Raw genomic sequence first — 17,697 nt, 5'->3', positions numbered from 1 at the left:
CTCTAAACCATTGTTCAATGAACTTTAATAAAGTATGTCAATATTGAATCCTACCAGTGTTTGGATAGATAAGGGCGGAGGGATGTTCATTATGTGGCTATAATACAGACACAGTCTGAAATCTGACTTTGTAGTCATTCTTACTGAGTTGTATGTTCTGGCATCATATGTCTCTGTAAAAAGTAATAATCACCTACGTAACTAAGGAAACAAGTATTATTACAGCAGCTATAGAAGGAAGATTTTATTTTGTAATAAGTAAGCATTGTGGGTAGGTTTTTGTTACTCAAAATGATAATTTTGCATTGCTCTTTTAAAGTGTTTGTCATCTACTATGATCTTAGTAAATATCTTCAAGGTTTTATGATATACCTATACTGAATGCCCAGTTGTAATCTGTCATTTATATTAATTTTATACTGATTTCTTAAGATGCGTATGTGTATCTGAAGAATCCTCCTCGAGATTTTCTTCCAAAAATTGGAGTGATTACAGCTTCAGGATTGGCAGGCGTGATTTCAGCAAGAAAAGGTAGTGTTTTAAAAACTAGATTCTGCATTTTTGCGCCAGTTTTGAATTTACTGTCATGAAAAAATCTTATTGTGTACTATCCACGTAAGTGATCATATAAATTGTTTAGCTTTTCTAAAAATTGTTAATCTATTTGAAAGGCATGGAAGGCAGAGTTCAACAAGAGACAGTGGGAAGTAGGGGGGAGGGAGTGAGATTTGCTACCCACTGGTTCACTCCCAAGTGGCTACAGCAGTTGGCCCTGGGCCAGACTGAATCCAGGAGTCTGGAACTCCATCTGAGTCTCCCATGTGGGTGGCAGGGCCTCTGATACTTGGGCTGCCTTGGAAGTGGTGCAGCTGAAACATCAATTGTTGCTCATATGGAATGACCACATTGCAAAGTGGTGACCTAATCCACTGTGCCATAATGCAGTCCCTGAAAGTTTTATATTCAGTTGTATATTGGGTCTGCTTTCATACAGATTTTATACTCTCAGCATCATTAATCATTAGAGAACTGCAGATGAAAATTACAGTGAGGTGTAGTAACATACCTATTGGAACATCTAGGATTATAAAGACTGACCATACCAACTGTAGTCAGGAATAGAGAGCAGCTTACTCTCATGCACAGTATAGGTAAGAATGAGAAATGGGACAAGCAGTCTGGGAAACAGTTTGTTACACATTGTACAAACATATTGTACCATATAACCTAGTAATTCTACTTCTGGGTATTTTACTCTGGAGAAATGGGAAGCCAGTGTACAAATGTTTATGGTAGCTCTTGATAATCACCCAGAAGCAGACTAACACATCCATTTAAAGGAATGATCCTCTTTTTTTATTATATTATTACATTGCATTATGTGACACAGTTGTAGGCACTGGGATTCCTCCCCCTCACCCCGTAGTGGATTCCTCCACCTTGCTGCATTGCCACAGTTCAAGTTCAGTTGGGGTTCCTTCATTGCAAGCATACACCAAGCATAGAATCCAGCATCTTATAGTCCAGATAAGTTCAACAGTTTCATGGGGAGACCATCTCTGGTCCGCAGGCAGAGCCGGCAGAGTATCATCCCAACCAATCAAAAGCCCTTCCATAAGAAATAATGCTCTTTTATGTGCTATCTTGATTAATCTGACAGGAAAAAAACGTCTATATGATTTACTTTAGATAACCTTCTAGAAAAAACTAACAGGAGCAAGATTAGTTGTGCTTCAGCTTTAGGAATAAGGAATGGAATTATAAATGGATACCATGAGTTATTTTTTAGGAATGATGTAACTGTTCTATATCCTGATTATAGTGGTAGTTATATGATGCTATACCTGGTATAGTCTATAACTACCAAAACGCCTTGAAAGCCTTATACTAATGTAGATATATATATATATATATAGAGAGAGAGATCTATATATATATATATATATATATATATATATATATATATAGTAAGACTCACTAATATTCTTTTCCTAGTCATGATCACTCATATACCAGAACTGCTTGGTCTCACTGACCAAGTTGGTTGACTGTCATTCACCAGGTTGGAATGCAATTTGTGAACGTTGACAACTCAATTTACTATGTTAATTCAGCAAGAGACTTTATATGTTTTTCTTTCTTTGTTCTTTGTACCTGTGTCTTTACCAAATTTACCATTCTTTCTTTCTGGTACTCAATATATTTCCAGTTTCATTGATTAGGTAGGAAGACTCCAATGAGGTTTAATAATACTCATGGGTGAAGTTTATTACACTGAATGGATGCTAAGTAAAATCAGTAAAGGGAGCAGGCACATAGGGTGAAGTTTAGAGGAAACCATATGCAAACTTTCTAGAATTTTGTCTAGTGGAATTGTATAAATTGTGCTTAACACTTTCAGTAATGAGTTGTGTCAATGTAAGATGTCGTCATTGAGGCAAGCTCATTAGAAGCTGAGTGATCAAGATGTTATTGATAGACACTATGTAGCATTACCAAAATTCCAAACTTCTAGAATGGAAGCAAGGATTTAAGAAAAAGCACATCACAGGCTATTTCAAAAATTTCTTGGAAAATGGAATTAAAAATAAGATTGATTGTGGTGTTAAAAAAGTATGTACATACAGAAGTTTTCAAAATATTCATGGAAAAGCATATTATGAAAAAACTGGGCATGGATTTCAAGAATTCTTGTACCAATGTGACCTTATATTTTTAACTCCATTTCCTAAAGTATCCTCATATTTGTATATCCAGCACATGGTAAATTTTGCATTTGACATCTCCTACCTCTGAAAATGGAAAATCCTCTTAGTAGACCACACTGATTCCTGTCCTGGACCAACCCTTACCAAGTTTGTATAGCTCTATGGTTGGTAGCCCGTTCTGGTCATGTATCCGTTCTGTCCACATTCCAGTTGTTAGTCATTATCTTCAAATTAAATTACATATGGTTAAAAGGATACTTTGAAACTAGTCTAGAATCTGAGGTCAGAAACTTTTGTGATACATTGTCCAGATATAGTCCTAAAAGTAGTCTTGTGTCAAGTATGTTTGATTAGATCCAAAACCTCTGTGTAAATAGAACATTTCAGTGTCCCACTGTAACCGTGCTTCCCCTTTCCATTGTCTACCCCTAGGTGTTTCAGAAAATTAAAGGAAAATCACATATAAAAAATAATGTGAATTTCCCGTGAATGGCTTAAAGTCCGCTTGCATTAATACCTTTCTGTTTCCCATTCCTTATTCTAAAATATAAGCAACATCTGATTGAATTTGTTTTGTTTTTTTCTAATGGTTTTTTTTGAAAAAAATTATACTACTTTTTCTTCTTATTATTATCATTTTATGATACAGTTCCATAGGCCCTGGGATTTCCCTTACCCCGCCCCAATCCCATCTCCCCCTTACTGAGTTCCCCTATGTTATTACTATAGTATAGTTCTTCATACAGTCATATGTCCATCATTGCGGGCATGGACAATGGCAGAGAGTCCAGCATCCTATTGTCAAGATATAGTAAACAGTTTCATTGGGAGTCCATCTTTGGTCTAGAAGTAGAGATGCGTACTGCATTGTATCCTTACATCTGGATATGATAGTCTCCATGACACAGTTACTATACATCCTATTAAATGAAAAAGCCACAATACAAAATCAACAACAGAAAGAAAAATAGGAATTTTAATTCTTTAGCTACACATTAGTCATTCAGTAGCATGTTATTTAACTTCATGGCATTTTTAATTTCTTGTTTTTACCTGTAATTGATTTTGTTTTATGGCTTTTCATTTAAGGGGATGTATAGTAACTGTGAAAAGAAACTATCATATCCAGTAGCATGTTATTTAACTTTATGGCATTGTAAACTTCAGTAGCCCTTTTTATGTTTAGTTAATTAATTTTTTATTTGTTTTTGAATTTTATGGTGCAATTCCATAGGGACTGGATTTTCCTACTCCCTTCCTAAATTCCCACCCCCCAACTGTTTTTGCTTATACCATTACAATAGTACACTTCTTCATGAGCAGTCATGAGTCCATCAGTCTGTTATTTAAGTGTGCCCTAACATTGCTGGTACAGGCAATGTCAGACAGTCCAGCATCCTATTGTTTATATATGTCCAACAGTTTCATTGGGAGTTCATTTTTTTTAAAGATTTATTTTTATTATTATTATTTTTTTTATTGGAAAGGCAGATATACAGAAGGAGAGACAGAGAGGAAGATCTTCCGTCTGATGATTCACTCCCCAAGTGAGCACAACGGCCGATGCTATGCCGGTCAGAAGCCAGGAGCCTCTTCCGGGTCTCCCACGCGGGTGCAGGGTACCAAAGCTTTGAGCCATCCTCGACTGCTTTCCCGGGCCACAGGCAGGGAGCTGGAAGGGAAGCGGGGCTGCTGGGATAGAACCGGTGCCCATATGGGATCCTGGGTGTGCAAGGCAAGGACCTTAATCACTGCGCCACCGCGCTGGGCCCGAGGGAGTTCATTTTTGATTTGCAAGTAGGGATGCATACTGCATTGTATCTTCATGTCTGAATATGATAGTCTCTATTATGCCATCACTGTACATTCCCTTAAATGAGAAGGCACGAAACAAAGTCAAGAACAGATATGAAGTTAAAACAAAAAATTTACAGTGCCATGGAGTCAAAAAAAACATGCCACTGAATAACTGACGCATGGGTGAAGGAAAGAAAACACAAAAGCTTCTTGGGTAAAATGATGTCACTGTGTGACCTGTAATCCAGTGATGAATTCTGTACAGGCCGGCTTGGCCGGTGGCATGGACATGCGAGGGTCAGGGAATCAGACACCGACAGGAGACCAGTAGTGGTGGAAGAGGTCTCTCTCAGCCTCCCTTTATTCAGCCATATATACCTTTCCCCCAAGCCTCTAGCAGAACAATTGGATGCTAATGAGTCTGACAGACAAGGTGCCACTAGCCTCCAAGCCCATTTCCTGCAGGAGCCAAGCTTAACAAATGCTAATCAACTCCTCAGCCCACAACAGATCCCCCTTCTTTGTTTTAAAGCAGACTTGTCTGCGCCTGTCTTAGGTTGTGGACTCTAGGTTACCAGCCTTACCCGTCATTGGGAATCTCCGTAGCATGACGGAGCCCCTGTCTTAGGTTGGTCAGTGCCCGGTCCATCTTACCCGTCACTGGCTGCCATCCAATGCGTTGTCTGCTGCAGCTGCACAAACCATACTTGGGGAGGTTGGTTACCCTGTTCCATGGCTAGGAGTGATTTACCTCAGTAGCAACAAGCAGGCAGCAATTCTTGGGCTTGGGAGAACAAAGCACTACACAGGTGAAACATACATAGAGGCATAATGGGAGACAAGAGGCCCTGACCATAGAAACATCTTAGTTCGGTAGCAATGCACAGACAGCAATTCCCGGGCCTAGAGAAATATTTTGCACTACAGGGGTTACACACAAAGAGGCATATGATGGAGTACAGGAGGCCAAACCAAATCTCACAGCATCTGCTGTTCTGTGCCAACAAATCAACCCACAGTTACAGCGTAAGCGTGCCCACCCCTGATGTTCATAGTAAAGTCCTGTTGTTCCATAACACTGGCAGTCAGATCTGCGACCTCGATCACTGTCACCACGAAAGCTGGTGGTGGCGGCTGCTGATGTACTGGCTACGATGGTCGCCGTTATGCCAAAGTCTCTTTTGAGCTTATCAGGCCAACAGAGGCCTCTCCGTCAGTCCCAACAGGCACAGGCAGGATTCAGGGTGGCTGCAGGATAACAGCAGAATCACAATTGCCATTCTAGCATGCTGTCAGGGTGCACTGGAACTCTGTGTCATTCACTTTAGAGGCCTTTTCTGTATGTAAGAGAGAGACATAGGGATAATACAGGCAGACACAAGTTCAAAATTCAAGGAGCTGAGGTATATCCACGTGAGCGAGTCCTCTAGTCCAGAGGAGAGATGGAACTGATAAATTCCATAGGAATAATTACATTCCTAAAGAAGGGAAAAATGGGGTGCATGCCAGTGCATGTCCATACCCCAACAAGCTGCCACATAGAAAAGGTGGGTATTTTCCCCGTGGTAATAACAGGGGAATAATAAGAAAAAGCACAGGCAGAAATTGAGCTATTATAAAGGTTGGGCCAGACCCCTAACAGCTGGGGTCCCACACCAGATAGTCTGATAGTCTGGTTAAAGGAGAAACTAGCATGAAATCCATAAACAAAGAAAATTCCTGCTTTCCATGTCACTTTGCCTTGGGACAAGAGGCCACAAAGGTGCCAGACATAGGACATTCCAGGCCTAGGGCAGATGTGTATTACTTCTTCCTGCCCTCCTTTCAATGATAAAGAGATCGGCCTGAGGCCCTCCCACAATGGCCAGAGGTATACTTCATACTTCAGGTGGGGAATTGATATGTTAATAGCATCCTTGTCCCTTGGAAGAGACTTGCTCTAAGACACGGTGGGGGATTTTATATTTTTTGAGAAAATGACTTGGGTACCCAATCTAACTCCTCTCTCAATAAGACAAAGAAAAGATAAAGAGAGGGGTGCTTACCAAATACTAATATACTTATATAAAGGTCTAATATACTTGCTTGTCCCGTTGATCTTCCGATTCAAATGCCATCATCTTGGCCAGTCTTGAGCTTTCACAAGACTCAGCAGCAGGAGCTTGCCGGACAAGCCTCTCAGGAATCCACCTTGGAGCATTTTCGTTTTCTGGGAAAACACAAACTGAACCTCGCCCCCATATGAGGACGGGATCTGGGCCTTGCCACTGCCCAGTCAAGGCGTCCTTCCACATCACATAACCCTTCTCCTTATGAGACGGATTCCAATGACGATCTGCAGCAGACCGTCCTTCAGCATCCAAAGTTAGGAAATTTAAGATAAATAATACAAGGTTCAAATGATCTCGGGGAGTGCTATACTCCCCCTTTTTAGTTTTAGTAAGATAATCCTTGATAGTACGGTTGGCACTTTCCATAATATCTGTCCTTGAAGATTGTAAGCAGGGAAGGCTTAAATTTGAGCTACCAGGTTGCTTACTCTAATGGGGACAGTATAGAGTGAATACTGTCAAATAATAGCTTTATTCAAAGTAAATGAGTTTGTAGCAAAGTTTTAAAATCATTTAGATACTTTTATAGTCCTATCAGAAAGCTCTGGGAGTGCCTGCAGAATTCAGAGCTCAAGGCAACCTGCTTTTGATATTGATATGTAAATTATGTGTCCTGGGTTTGCAGCTAAGGATCCAGATAGCTGATGAGACAGATGTGTAAATTTACCTGCTTTTTAAAATGTTTCCTACAGGAAGTTTAAACTTAATTCACAAAAAGAGAACATTTTCTGACTAATAAGGAGACAGTAATATATTATTACAATTCTAAACAACTTATACAGAAGACAAACTTAAGACACACATGTGCGCGCGCACACACACACAGAGACACACACTTATAGAGACTTGAAAAAATTGTTCTCAATTAAACTTAGTGGTGGTAGTGTTGCAGGAATTTTGACTCCGAGTATGGCAGCAACCTCAAATTCTTGTCTCGCAGGAAAGAAGAATTTTCATGCGGACACAGTTTAGTTTTAACGCAAGATTTATTAGAAAGGCTGAGAAAAGAAGACTCCCATCCTAGCGACGGGAGGGGGTTTTGAGATAGAAAAGACCCTTACCTCCTGCCATAGTGGCAGGAGGAAAAGTAAAAAGAACCCTAGTGCTCTGCCATAGTGGCAGGAGGCAAAGAAGTAAAAACCCGTATTAATGGTGGGGAATGCACCTTTTAAAGGTTTCCCTCAAAGATGTTTCTCCATAAACAAAGAAAGTTCCTGATTTCCAAGGTACCTGGCCTTGGAACAAAAGGTCACAGAGATACCAGACATAGGACATTCCAGGCCTTAGGCAGAGGTGTATTACTCCTTTCAATGATAAAGAGATCAGCCTGAGGCCCTTCCACAATAGCCAAGGTAATGGCCGATACTTCAGGTGGGGAATTGATATGCTAATAGCACCACTGTCCCTTGGAAGAGACGTGCCCTGGTGAGTTCAAGACATGGTGGAGAAATTCTCTTTTACTCAGGGACCCAGAATACCCTAACTGCCTACTACCCACTCTAACTCCTCTCTCATTCCGCCCCCCAGAAGAAGTGACCCTAACTGCTGTTAGGGGGAAATGGGACGGTGACCGCTCTGACTGCTTCCTGCTGACATGGGACGAAGTTCAAAGGCAGCAGTTGGGCATTCCTCTGGGGGTCGGTCTAAGGGTCCCCAGTGGAACGTAGAAGTCAAAGACGCCTGGCAGAAGTCATCAGAGGTGCCTGGCAGGTTGTTTGAACTCTGGGTGTTCTTTCTTGTTGAAGTCTAGATGACAAAACAAAGACAATTATAATCTCTCCCAACCTAATATGTAATGGGCTTGGTGGAAGCATCAGTTTAAATACTTGAGTTTTAGAACTTAGATATGAGAAACATTTTGTTGAACATTGGACTTGAGCAGTGTTTAAGGCTATGAACTAGATTTATCAGTTTGAAATAGTTCTTTTTAAGCTCAAGTTTTGAGACAATTAGACTCAATGAACATAATACACACATGAAGCTTTCTGAGCTATGTGAGATTATTATCTAGGTCCATTCGAAGGCACAGAACCAATGAAAGTTAACATATGGCTTTAGGACTTGAACCCGTATAGGGCATGTAAACATTAAGTTTCCATGGAGTTATAATTTCGTCTAGCATTGATGATTCTGAATTAAGATTTAAACTTACTTGACTTTTGAAAATACTACAGTTGCTTTGTATACAAATGGTGGATTTTTAAAATAACAATTGTACTTTACCAGTTGCTGGAAACCCTAAGAGTGTCAGAAGACATTGAGCCTAGAACGTAAAGCACAACACTGAAAACATTTCATTACAAGACTTATCTGGATCACAGCATAGATGGCAAAAGACTAAACTAGTTGTGAATTACAATAACCCAGCAGCTTATGGCATTCTAGTAAGAATTCACAAAACTCCACACATTAGGGCAAAGGCAATGAATTAGTCCCGTAGTTGTAACAGTTGGAGAACAGAAGAGTCTTAAATATATGAACAGAGAGATCCCCAATAATTTAGTAGATGAGGAAGACATGAACCCTGCCTCAGAATGGTGAGGGTGTTCTACCTAGTGATGTCTAGTACAAACTGAAGAGCGATGGCAAACATGCCCTGTCAGGAGCCTGGTCAGTGATACAGGTTGACAGTTACAAGCTAACTTTTCCCTAGGAAAGCTGCTTTTCGGAGCTTCTAGATTAATCTGTCTGTCACCTAAGCTAATTTGGGGCTCCTGAGAGACCCTGATGGTCACCCTGAGAGAGGGAAGAAGCCCAAGCTAGCTAGGACAGAGAAGGCAGTGTCCAGACGAAAACTTAAAACTTTCCTTTCCACTGTGAGATCCACCCGGGGCTCCTGAGTGCTGTTCCGAGGTGTCACCGAAGTCCGTGGATGGCCTTGAGCCTGTGCAGGTTCCAGGGCTGCTTCCGTCCCATGTGGGAGATCCAATGGGAGATGACTGACCTGAAGTACTTGGCCTTCAAGGACAGTCAGATCTCCAATGACCTCCTTGGCAGTTGGGACATGGCCCTGGGTGGCCTTTCTGATGAAGTGTCCATTGCTTCTGCAATGAAGAGCACTTGGGAGGCCTCCGGGGGTCTCACTGGAACCAGAAGCACATACCTCTCTCATCCTGCTTTGCCATGGGATCCCCTCCTGGTCTGAGGTAAAAGACCATGGTGACCCCTTTAAGAGGATATCAGGGCACATTCAGGTCCCATTTGTCTAAAGTTCTATCCTAATGTCCTGGGCAGTTAAGAATCTGTTATCTATATCACCTATTCTTCTCTACATAGAATCTAGTGGAATATACTTAAAGTCATTCCTCAAGCAGTTTAAGAAGCTGGGGGATTTCTCTGTGGCTCTTAATCTCAGATTTGTTTAAATCAAAATAAGATTCAGCTTAGCAATTCTCATTTATGAACATTTGTCCATAGTCAATTGAAATAGACTACATAGCTTGTCACGTATATCAGATAACATACATTATAAAGTAAAACTTTTGTAACAGCTTTTGAAAAATCTCTTTAAGTGTTTTAAAGTTACCACATCTTGCTCTTAGTAACACTAGTTGAAGGTGCTTTTAGTTGGAACCTGTAGCTTACTGCTTAGCTTTAGTTCTATCTGCAATGGATGCAATAGTATCTGTTGGAACTAGAAGATGAAGCATTCATTGTCAGAATTGTAATAACAAATATAAACATCTATTCATACAGCACACTGTGAAACCACCTGTAGGACTTATACACACATTTGCACTGTTTTAGGCCTTGTTCATTAGGATAACAGCTATAAACAATAATGCAATAAGATTATTAGACTTTAGTGGTTTTCACATTTGTACCAATAGCAGTCTGTTAGGTTAATAGTTCATTATACTGGAACTAGCTAGCAGATTTAGTCACCAATAAGAAGAAAATAACTTGAAGTTAAAAAAAAGTTGCTTTGACAAATAAGATTTCAGTTCCACTGTCCCAAAGGTGAACATTAAGATGTTGTACACAATATTCAATCATACCATACATCCTTTAAGGACTTGCTGTCTTCCTGTAAGACAAAATCTCACAGACGATGCTTTTTGCAAGTTAGAACATAAATAATCAACAATGCAAGAACACAAATAATCCCACAACTTGATACAGCTTCACGATTAAAAGACAACTTGATCAATAAACATAACCACCAGTATATGCATTAGCAGCTTTTGAAACTTCACCAAGAATCTTTGTAATTATGCAAGTATTCTTTAACTTTAGTTAGAACATACAAGCTCGCACACAGAATCTGCTCCTCCTTATAGCAAGCACTACTCTGGGTGTAAACACTGTAGGCCAGATCTGGTCAGAGCTAGGATGGCACTATAAATCAGTAGATGGTTAAACTTCAAGACCAAATAGCAACAAAAGCAGCAGAAAACATTGCAAAAACACTGAGAACTCATCGCTGAAGCCAGTTGCAATGACACAGAAAAACTTTGATTGAAACATGAACACAGCATGAACAGTGAGATACACTATGAAGCAAAAGGCACATAGAATGAAATACTAGTAGTCAGGGTCAGAGGAAACTGCAAAGGGAAGGAATCTCTCAGGCTACAAAGAGTTAATGAATTTTAAGTTCTCCCCGGGGGTGCAGGAGTCTGGGGTCTGGCCCATTGTTAACTAGCAATATTCCCGTTGGTTCCCGAGATCAGTGACCAAGGAGAGACAAAATGAACTTCTACCTCCTGTTAGATCTCTAACAATTAAGCCTAAAACTAGACAATTAAAGCAAAAAACAGAACAGGGAAGGACCAAGGTAAAAGCCAGTTGTGTGCTCCACATGGCGTTGGAGCCAGCACAGCACAGCAGCATAGTTATGCAAAGAGACCCATCCAGACTAACTCTCCACTCTAAAGCTCAAAGCTGGCAGCCAGGCTGTGGCATCCCTGTAATTGCGGAGGCACCCCAAGGGGTATCTCCATTCAGCCCCCCATTCCTGTGACATGCTAGCTCTGGGACTCCTGCCAGTACAAGTAAATCCTGGTTTTGCACCTGGACATACTCGTCAGAATAGCATGTGCTGGGAGCACTGAAATGAGGATAGAAACTAGAAGCGTCCCTCAGTTTCTATCTCTCCTGAGTCTAAGACGTCTCTTAGGACTCCCATAGCTCGCCCGTGGTGTCCAGGTGTGCGCTGCTGAAGACCACAGAAGAAGGGAGGAAGGTGGGAGTGAAGTCAGCACACTTGACTCACGTCGCTCGACCTTCCACGCCTTGTGGGATGTCTCGGTTAGAACAGCATGTGCCAGGAGCGAACAATCCGCTCCTGTTTCCTGCGCCATGCTAGACCTAGGCCTCTGCCTGGTGCAATACTCTGATGTCCTGGAGAACATACAAGTCAGAAGCAGCATGTGCCAAAAAATATCCCCTGCACCCTGCTGCATCTGGGACTTCTGCCGGACAAAATATGCTCTCCTTTTGAAATTCATTCTAACCTTGAGCGAACAAGCCTGACCTCAAACTTCAGCCTGATTCTATAAGCCTGTGTAACAATGTCCTTAACTAGAGCTGGAGGAATACCTGTGTTGATTCTGATTTTCTGCTCACATTAGCGACTACACTGGTTAAGAGCTGACCTGGAGGAACTGTCTCTGCTGACTGCCTTGTGAAGGAATTAAAGCGCTTTCCAGTTAAGTTTATCTTAGATCTCATCTTTAGAGGGGCCTAGAAAGAAACTCTGCCTGACTTTTCCTTTTCCCCATCACAGACCAGCTGGTATTTAGCACATACTGACCAGTAAAAGAAAACCCAAAAACTGAATCCATAGAGAATGAGGAGACTTAGTGAGAAAAAGCCTTTGGAGAAGATATCAGAAAAGGTAACGGAGGACTCGTCAGTGCCTGAGGCTGTTTGGGAATTGAGGCACACAGCCCAGGGCTCGTGGCCTCGCAGTGGTGATGACTGAGTCCCCGCAGAAGGAAGGAAAGAGTGCAGATTTCAGCCCGACACCCTGACGGGCTGTCGGAGTCCGGGGTACAGTCCAGAGGCCTTTCGAAAAGCATCAGAGAGTGGCCCTGACCAGAATTTCTGAGGCGCCCTAAGACTTCTCCCAGTCTCACGCGACGGGCTTAGTCCGCGAAAGGAAACTGAGTCTGGACAAAACCGACATTCCTGGAGCCAAGGACCCCAGCTCCAGGGGATCAATTTAGCCAAACTCAGCAAGCCTCACCCCTGAGTCTTAAGACCGGCAGCCGCGCTAGACGCATTTAACTGGCTGACAGGGACCCGGTGTTTCTTTTTCCGAGAGTTACTAATTGTGGAGAGCTAGTGTCTCCGAAAAACAGGATAGAGAGTCCGCTTTGCTCACCATCCGACGAGATGGATGTCTGGAGGCTGGCTGGAGATGAACTCAAGTCTCGCGGGTAGAATCCGAGTCACGGCACCAAAACTGTTGCAGGAATTTTGACTCCGAGTATGGCAGCAACCTCAAATTCTTGTCTCGCAGGAAAGAAGAATTTTCATGCGGACACAGTTTAGTTTTAACGCAAGATTTATTAGAAAGGCTGAGAAAAGAAGACTCCCGTCCTAGCGACGGGAGGGGGTTTTGAGATAGAAAAGACCCTTACCTCCTGCCATAGTGGCAGGAGGAAAAGTAAAAAGAACCCTAGTGCTCTGCCATAGTGGCAGGAGGCAAAGAAGTAAAAACCCGTATTAATGGTGGGGAATGCACCTTTTAAAGGTTTCCCTCAAAGATGTTTCTCCATAAACAAAGAAAGTTCCTGATTTCCAAGGTACCTGGCCTTGGAACAAAAGGTCACAGAGATACCAGACATAGGACATTCCAGGCCTTAGGCAGAGGTGTATTACTCCTTTCAATGATAAAGAGATCAGCCTGAGGCCCTTCCACAATAGCCAAGGTAATGGCCGATACTTCAGGTGGGGAATTGATATGCTAATAGCACCACTGTCCCTTGGAAGAGACGTGCCCTGGTGAGTTCAAGACATGGTGGAGAAATTCTCTTTTACTCAGGGACCCAGAATACCCTAACTGCCTACTACCCACTCTAACTCCTCTCTCAGTAGTGTTCACCAGAAACTAGTAGCTGAAAAACCATCAAGTAAATAGCTTTGAACCACGACTTTGAGAAAAGTCACATTTAAGAAATTCTTTTATCATAATAAGAATGCGAATTTTAGTCTTTTCAGTAAAGTAGCTATGCTAAGAATACATAGTGAATAACCAGATACAACTGCAGAGCTAAACCATTAAAAGTGTGTAAACTAAAATTTAAACCTTCACAATTCCATAGGTGTGTACATTTTGACACGACAAAATTTTACTCCATTTAGCAATAATCTTAATCCAATCAGCCTGATTAACTGTCTCCACAAAACAGGAGATAAATCCGTTGGCATTCCTGAGGCTTTATAGGAGTACCAAGGGAAACCCTAGAATTGGAAACTTGAATTCTTGGATGCCTTTTTAAGGATGGCTAAAAATATCTAAAAGAAGGTTTTTGTTGTTGTTAGTCTAATGCATTATAGATTAGACTCCAATATTGACATGGAATCATCACTCAAATACCTTTAAAACAAATACAAAATCTTAACCAAGTTAAAGCAGTGAGAAATTTAATAACCAGCCGAAAACACAAGACTTATTTAAAACTATAAAAATGCTATGTATACAATACCACATTAATCTAACTTATACCTTGAAATAATTTAGTACTGCGTTAGAGTTTACTTCTAAAACAAATATTTGAGATAAAATTTCACATTTTTGAAAGTATCACAAATGAAACTTAAGAGATCTGCCTTGTATTACTTGTATTTCTTAGAATTCTAAAACCCTAAAAGTTGCCATGGGCCATGGATATGCAGATGAAGCTAGCTTGCCAAACATTTATCACAACAAAAGACCTACCAAAGTACAATTTGCAAGCCTACAGGACAAATTCTGTAAAATCTTTTTTCTTGACTTTACCTTTTTTCCTGATCATATTATAAAAATATTTAACAGGTGGACAACCAGGCAACAGAAAACTTAGAGTCAGGTATTGGAGGTCTGGATGAATCAAAAAGCAGACAGCAAAAGCATTCAGCCAAACTTCCAATGGGCGGGGGATCCTAGGAAGACTCACTTCCATCCTCTACCCCTTCCTCGTCCTCAGAAGAGGACTCTGAATCTACTTCGCACAATTGCTCTAGACTTTGTCTGTTCTGCGGTTTCCTTTCGTTATTTGCCCTGGTTTGGAATTCCTTCTGTCTACTTATTCTGGTTCGATGTTCCTTCTGTCTTGTATTTCTGGCTTGCAGCTCCTTCTTTGTTACCCTGGTTTGGAGTTCCTTCTGTCTACTTACTCTGGTTTGCAGCTCCCTTCCCCTTCTTACAGATAATTTTTGAAGGAAGGGATGCACCACTGCTTGATGGGATGACAAAGCAATATTTGCCAAGTGCCAGAAGAAAAAGGTGGCTACAAGGAGAGCAAACCATGGGGATACGTCACAGATAGTTTCAACGAACTTCTGCGAGGCCTTAAGCTTACTGTCGGTGCCTTGTGAGTGGAGCAGATCTCGGACTCCCTTAATTACCTGCATTTTAGCGAATTATTGCTCCCTGATAAATTTACTTATGTCCCTGCGAAAATTTTTAAACCTGCCTCTACATTTCCGGGGTCCCTCAGATTGTCCCTCGTGCCCCTAAATGGGGAGAAGGTCTGGGGATTAAATCAATAATGCCCCTCCAAAATTCCAGGGGTCCCTCAGATTGTCCCTCGTGCCCCTAAATGGGGAGAAGGTCTGGGGATTAAATCAATAATGCCCCTCCAAAATTCCAGGGGTCCCTCAGATTGTCCCTCGTGCCCCTAAATGGGGAGAAGGTCTGGGGATTAAATCAATAATGCCCCTCCAAAGTTCCAGGGGTCCCTCAGATTGTCCCTCGTGCCCCTAAATGGGGAGAGGGTCTGGGGATTAAACCAATAATGCCCCTCTAAAGTTCCAGGGGTCCCTCAGATTGTCCCTCGTGCCCCTAAATGGGGAGAGGGTCTGGGGATTAAATCAATAATGCCCCTGCAAAATTCTTAAATTCTAAACTTACCTTCGCAGGTCCAGGGGTCCCTCAGATGTTCATGCCGTGCCGTGCTGTGCCGTGCCGTGCCGTGCCGTGCCGTGCCCCACGTTGGGCGCCACCTGTACAGGCCGGCTTGACCGGTGGCATGGACATGCGAGGGTCAGGGAATCAGACACCGACAGGAGACCAGTAGTGGTGGAAGAGGTCTCTCTCAGCCTCCCTTTATTCAGCCATATATACCTTTCCCCCAAGCCTCTAGCAGAACAATTGGATGCTAATGAGTCTGACAGACAAGGTGCCACTAGCCTCCAAGCCCATTTCCTGCAGGAGCCAAGCTTAACAAATGCTAATCAACTCCTCAGCCCACAACAGAATTCAACAAGAGAAAAAAAACTATTAAGAAGAAATGAAAATAAAAACAAAAACATCAAAACATACAGGATACAGCAAAAACAGTATTTTTTGTAAATTATTCAGGAGGAAATAATTGGAAACAAAGGTTACCATATGCAGTAGAGTCAAAATTAAATTTTGAGTGAAAATGTGTAGCATGCATTACCTAATTTGTCAGTAAGAAACTTGTGATCCTCTTGTAAAGAGAGAATGTTGGTCCTTAGGTAATTCACCAAGTTCTAGATGTCAGAACTAGACTAATGTAACACAATGTTTTTCAAACTGCAGGCTTCAACCTGCCATCAGGTAGGGATATAAACATAGAAGATCTCAGGAAATATTTAATTTAAAAAATGCAAGTATTTACATATATGCTTGTTCTGTAAAGCTTGTTTCAATGAATGTGTATCATAGATTTTAATGTATATGGAGGCTTCAGTTTGAGGGGGAAATATGAAATGTAAAAGATATTGCACATTTGCCATTTAACTTTTTAAAGATCTTCATAAAATTTATTCTGTACTACGAGTCATGTTCAAAAAGTTTGAAAGCTGTTAGTTTCATCTTCCCTCTTATACCACAGAGGTTTTCAGAAAGGTGTTCCCTTGCTGGCTTAATAGCACTGAATACATAGCTACTAAAGAACGGGCGTTGTCTAATGTCTTTCCCTAATTATTGTTATTGGGCTAATGAACCCAAATGAAGTTTATTTTTTTGTGAATCGGCTTCTCCTATCAGCAAAAGAGCACATACAGCATGAAGGGAAATTTGCCACCTGTCGCGTTTAGGAGCAGCACAATTAGGAATTTGGTGGAGTTAAATAATCTACATCAGGAGATAGTAGAAAATCAAGACCCCAAGACTAGACAGTAGGATATCATGGGCAGGACTAGAAAATAGAAGCAACTTAGGATATGTTTTAATAAGCCTAGACCCTTTCCCCTCATAGCACAAACAAGAGTGTAAACCTAAAGGAAAGTTGAGGTTGACCCAGCCTACTTAACTCCCTCTACCTGGCTCCAGAGTGGACATAGAAAGCCTGCTTACTAATACTAGGAGCAAACAAAGAAATATGTCTTGTTTTTACCTTCCCTAAGTGACAAAGTTGTTTGCAGATTATGCCAGATAGGCTATTTCCTTTCAAAGTTAGGCATTTTAAAAACTCTTCTGCATAACCAAAATGCTTATCCCAGTTCGAAAAAATACACCTTCTAATTATTGTGGTTGTGTTCACAAAGACCAGGATACCTAGACAAGCATTCAGGATATCTTTTATTGTGAACCATCAGCCAGGTGAATATGAGCTTGGGCTGAATTTGCAACTCAGAAAGTAGCATTCCATGAAGGTTTTAAGGAAAGGCCACATGAACAGGTTTCGATACTGAGCTTCCTAGCCCTAAAACAGAGAAGCTGCAACTTTATTGATTTTGTAATATTGAAGTTCTTTTTTTAAAGATTTATTTATTTTTATTGGAAAGGCAGATACATGGAGAGGAAGAGAGACAGAGAGGAAAATCTTAAGTGCAATGGTTTGCTCCCCAAGAGGCTGCAATAGCTGGAGCTGAGCTAATGCAAAGCCAGGAGCTAGCTCTTCTTGGTCTCCCACCTGGGTGCAGGATCCCAAGGCTTTGGGCCATCCTTGACTGCTTTCCCA

General features: G+C 41.4%; 1 protein-coding gene across 1 annotated transcript in view; it reads left to right on the top strand.

Moving 5' to 3' along the window:
- APOOL (apolipoprotein O like) overlaps positions 1–17,697 on the top strand; it is an 82,852-nt gene that overhangs the window by 45,838 nt on the left and 19,317 nt on the right. The window contains exon 5 of the mRNA XM_040999699.1: positions 433–531. Within this exon, the coding sequence (XP_040855633.1) occupies positions 433–531 (99 nt within the window). The remainder of the gene's footprint in view (positions 1–432; positions 532–17,697) is intronic.

The sequence above is a fragment of the Ochotona curzoniae genome, unplaced genomic scaffold, assembly GCF_017591425.1.
Source record: "Ochotona curzoniae isolate NIBS_2020 unplaced genomic scaffold, NIBS_Ocur_1.0 scaffold_1852, whole genome shotgun sequence".
NCBI lineage: Eukaryota > Metazoa > Chordata > Mammalia > Lagomorpha > Ochotonidae > Ochotona > Ochotona curzoniae.
This window is presented reverse-complemented; position numbering and strand designations above follow the sequence as displayed.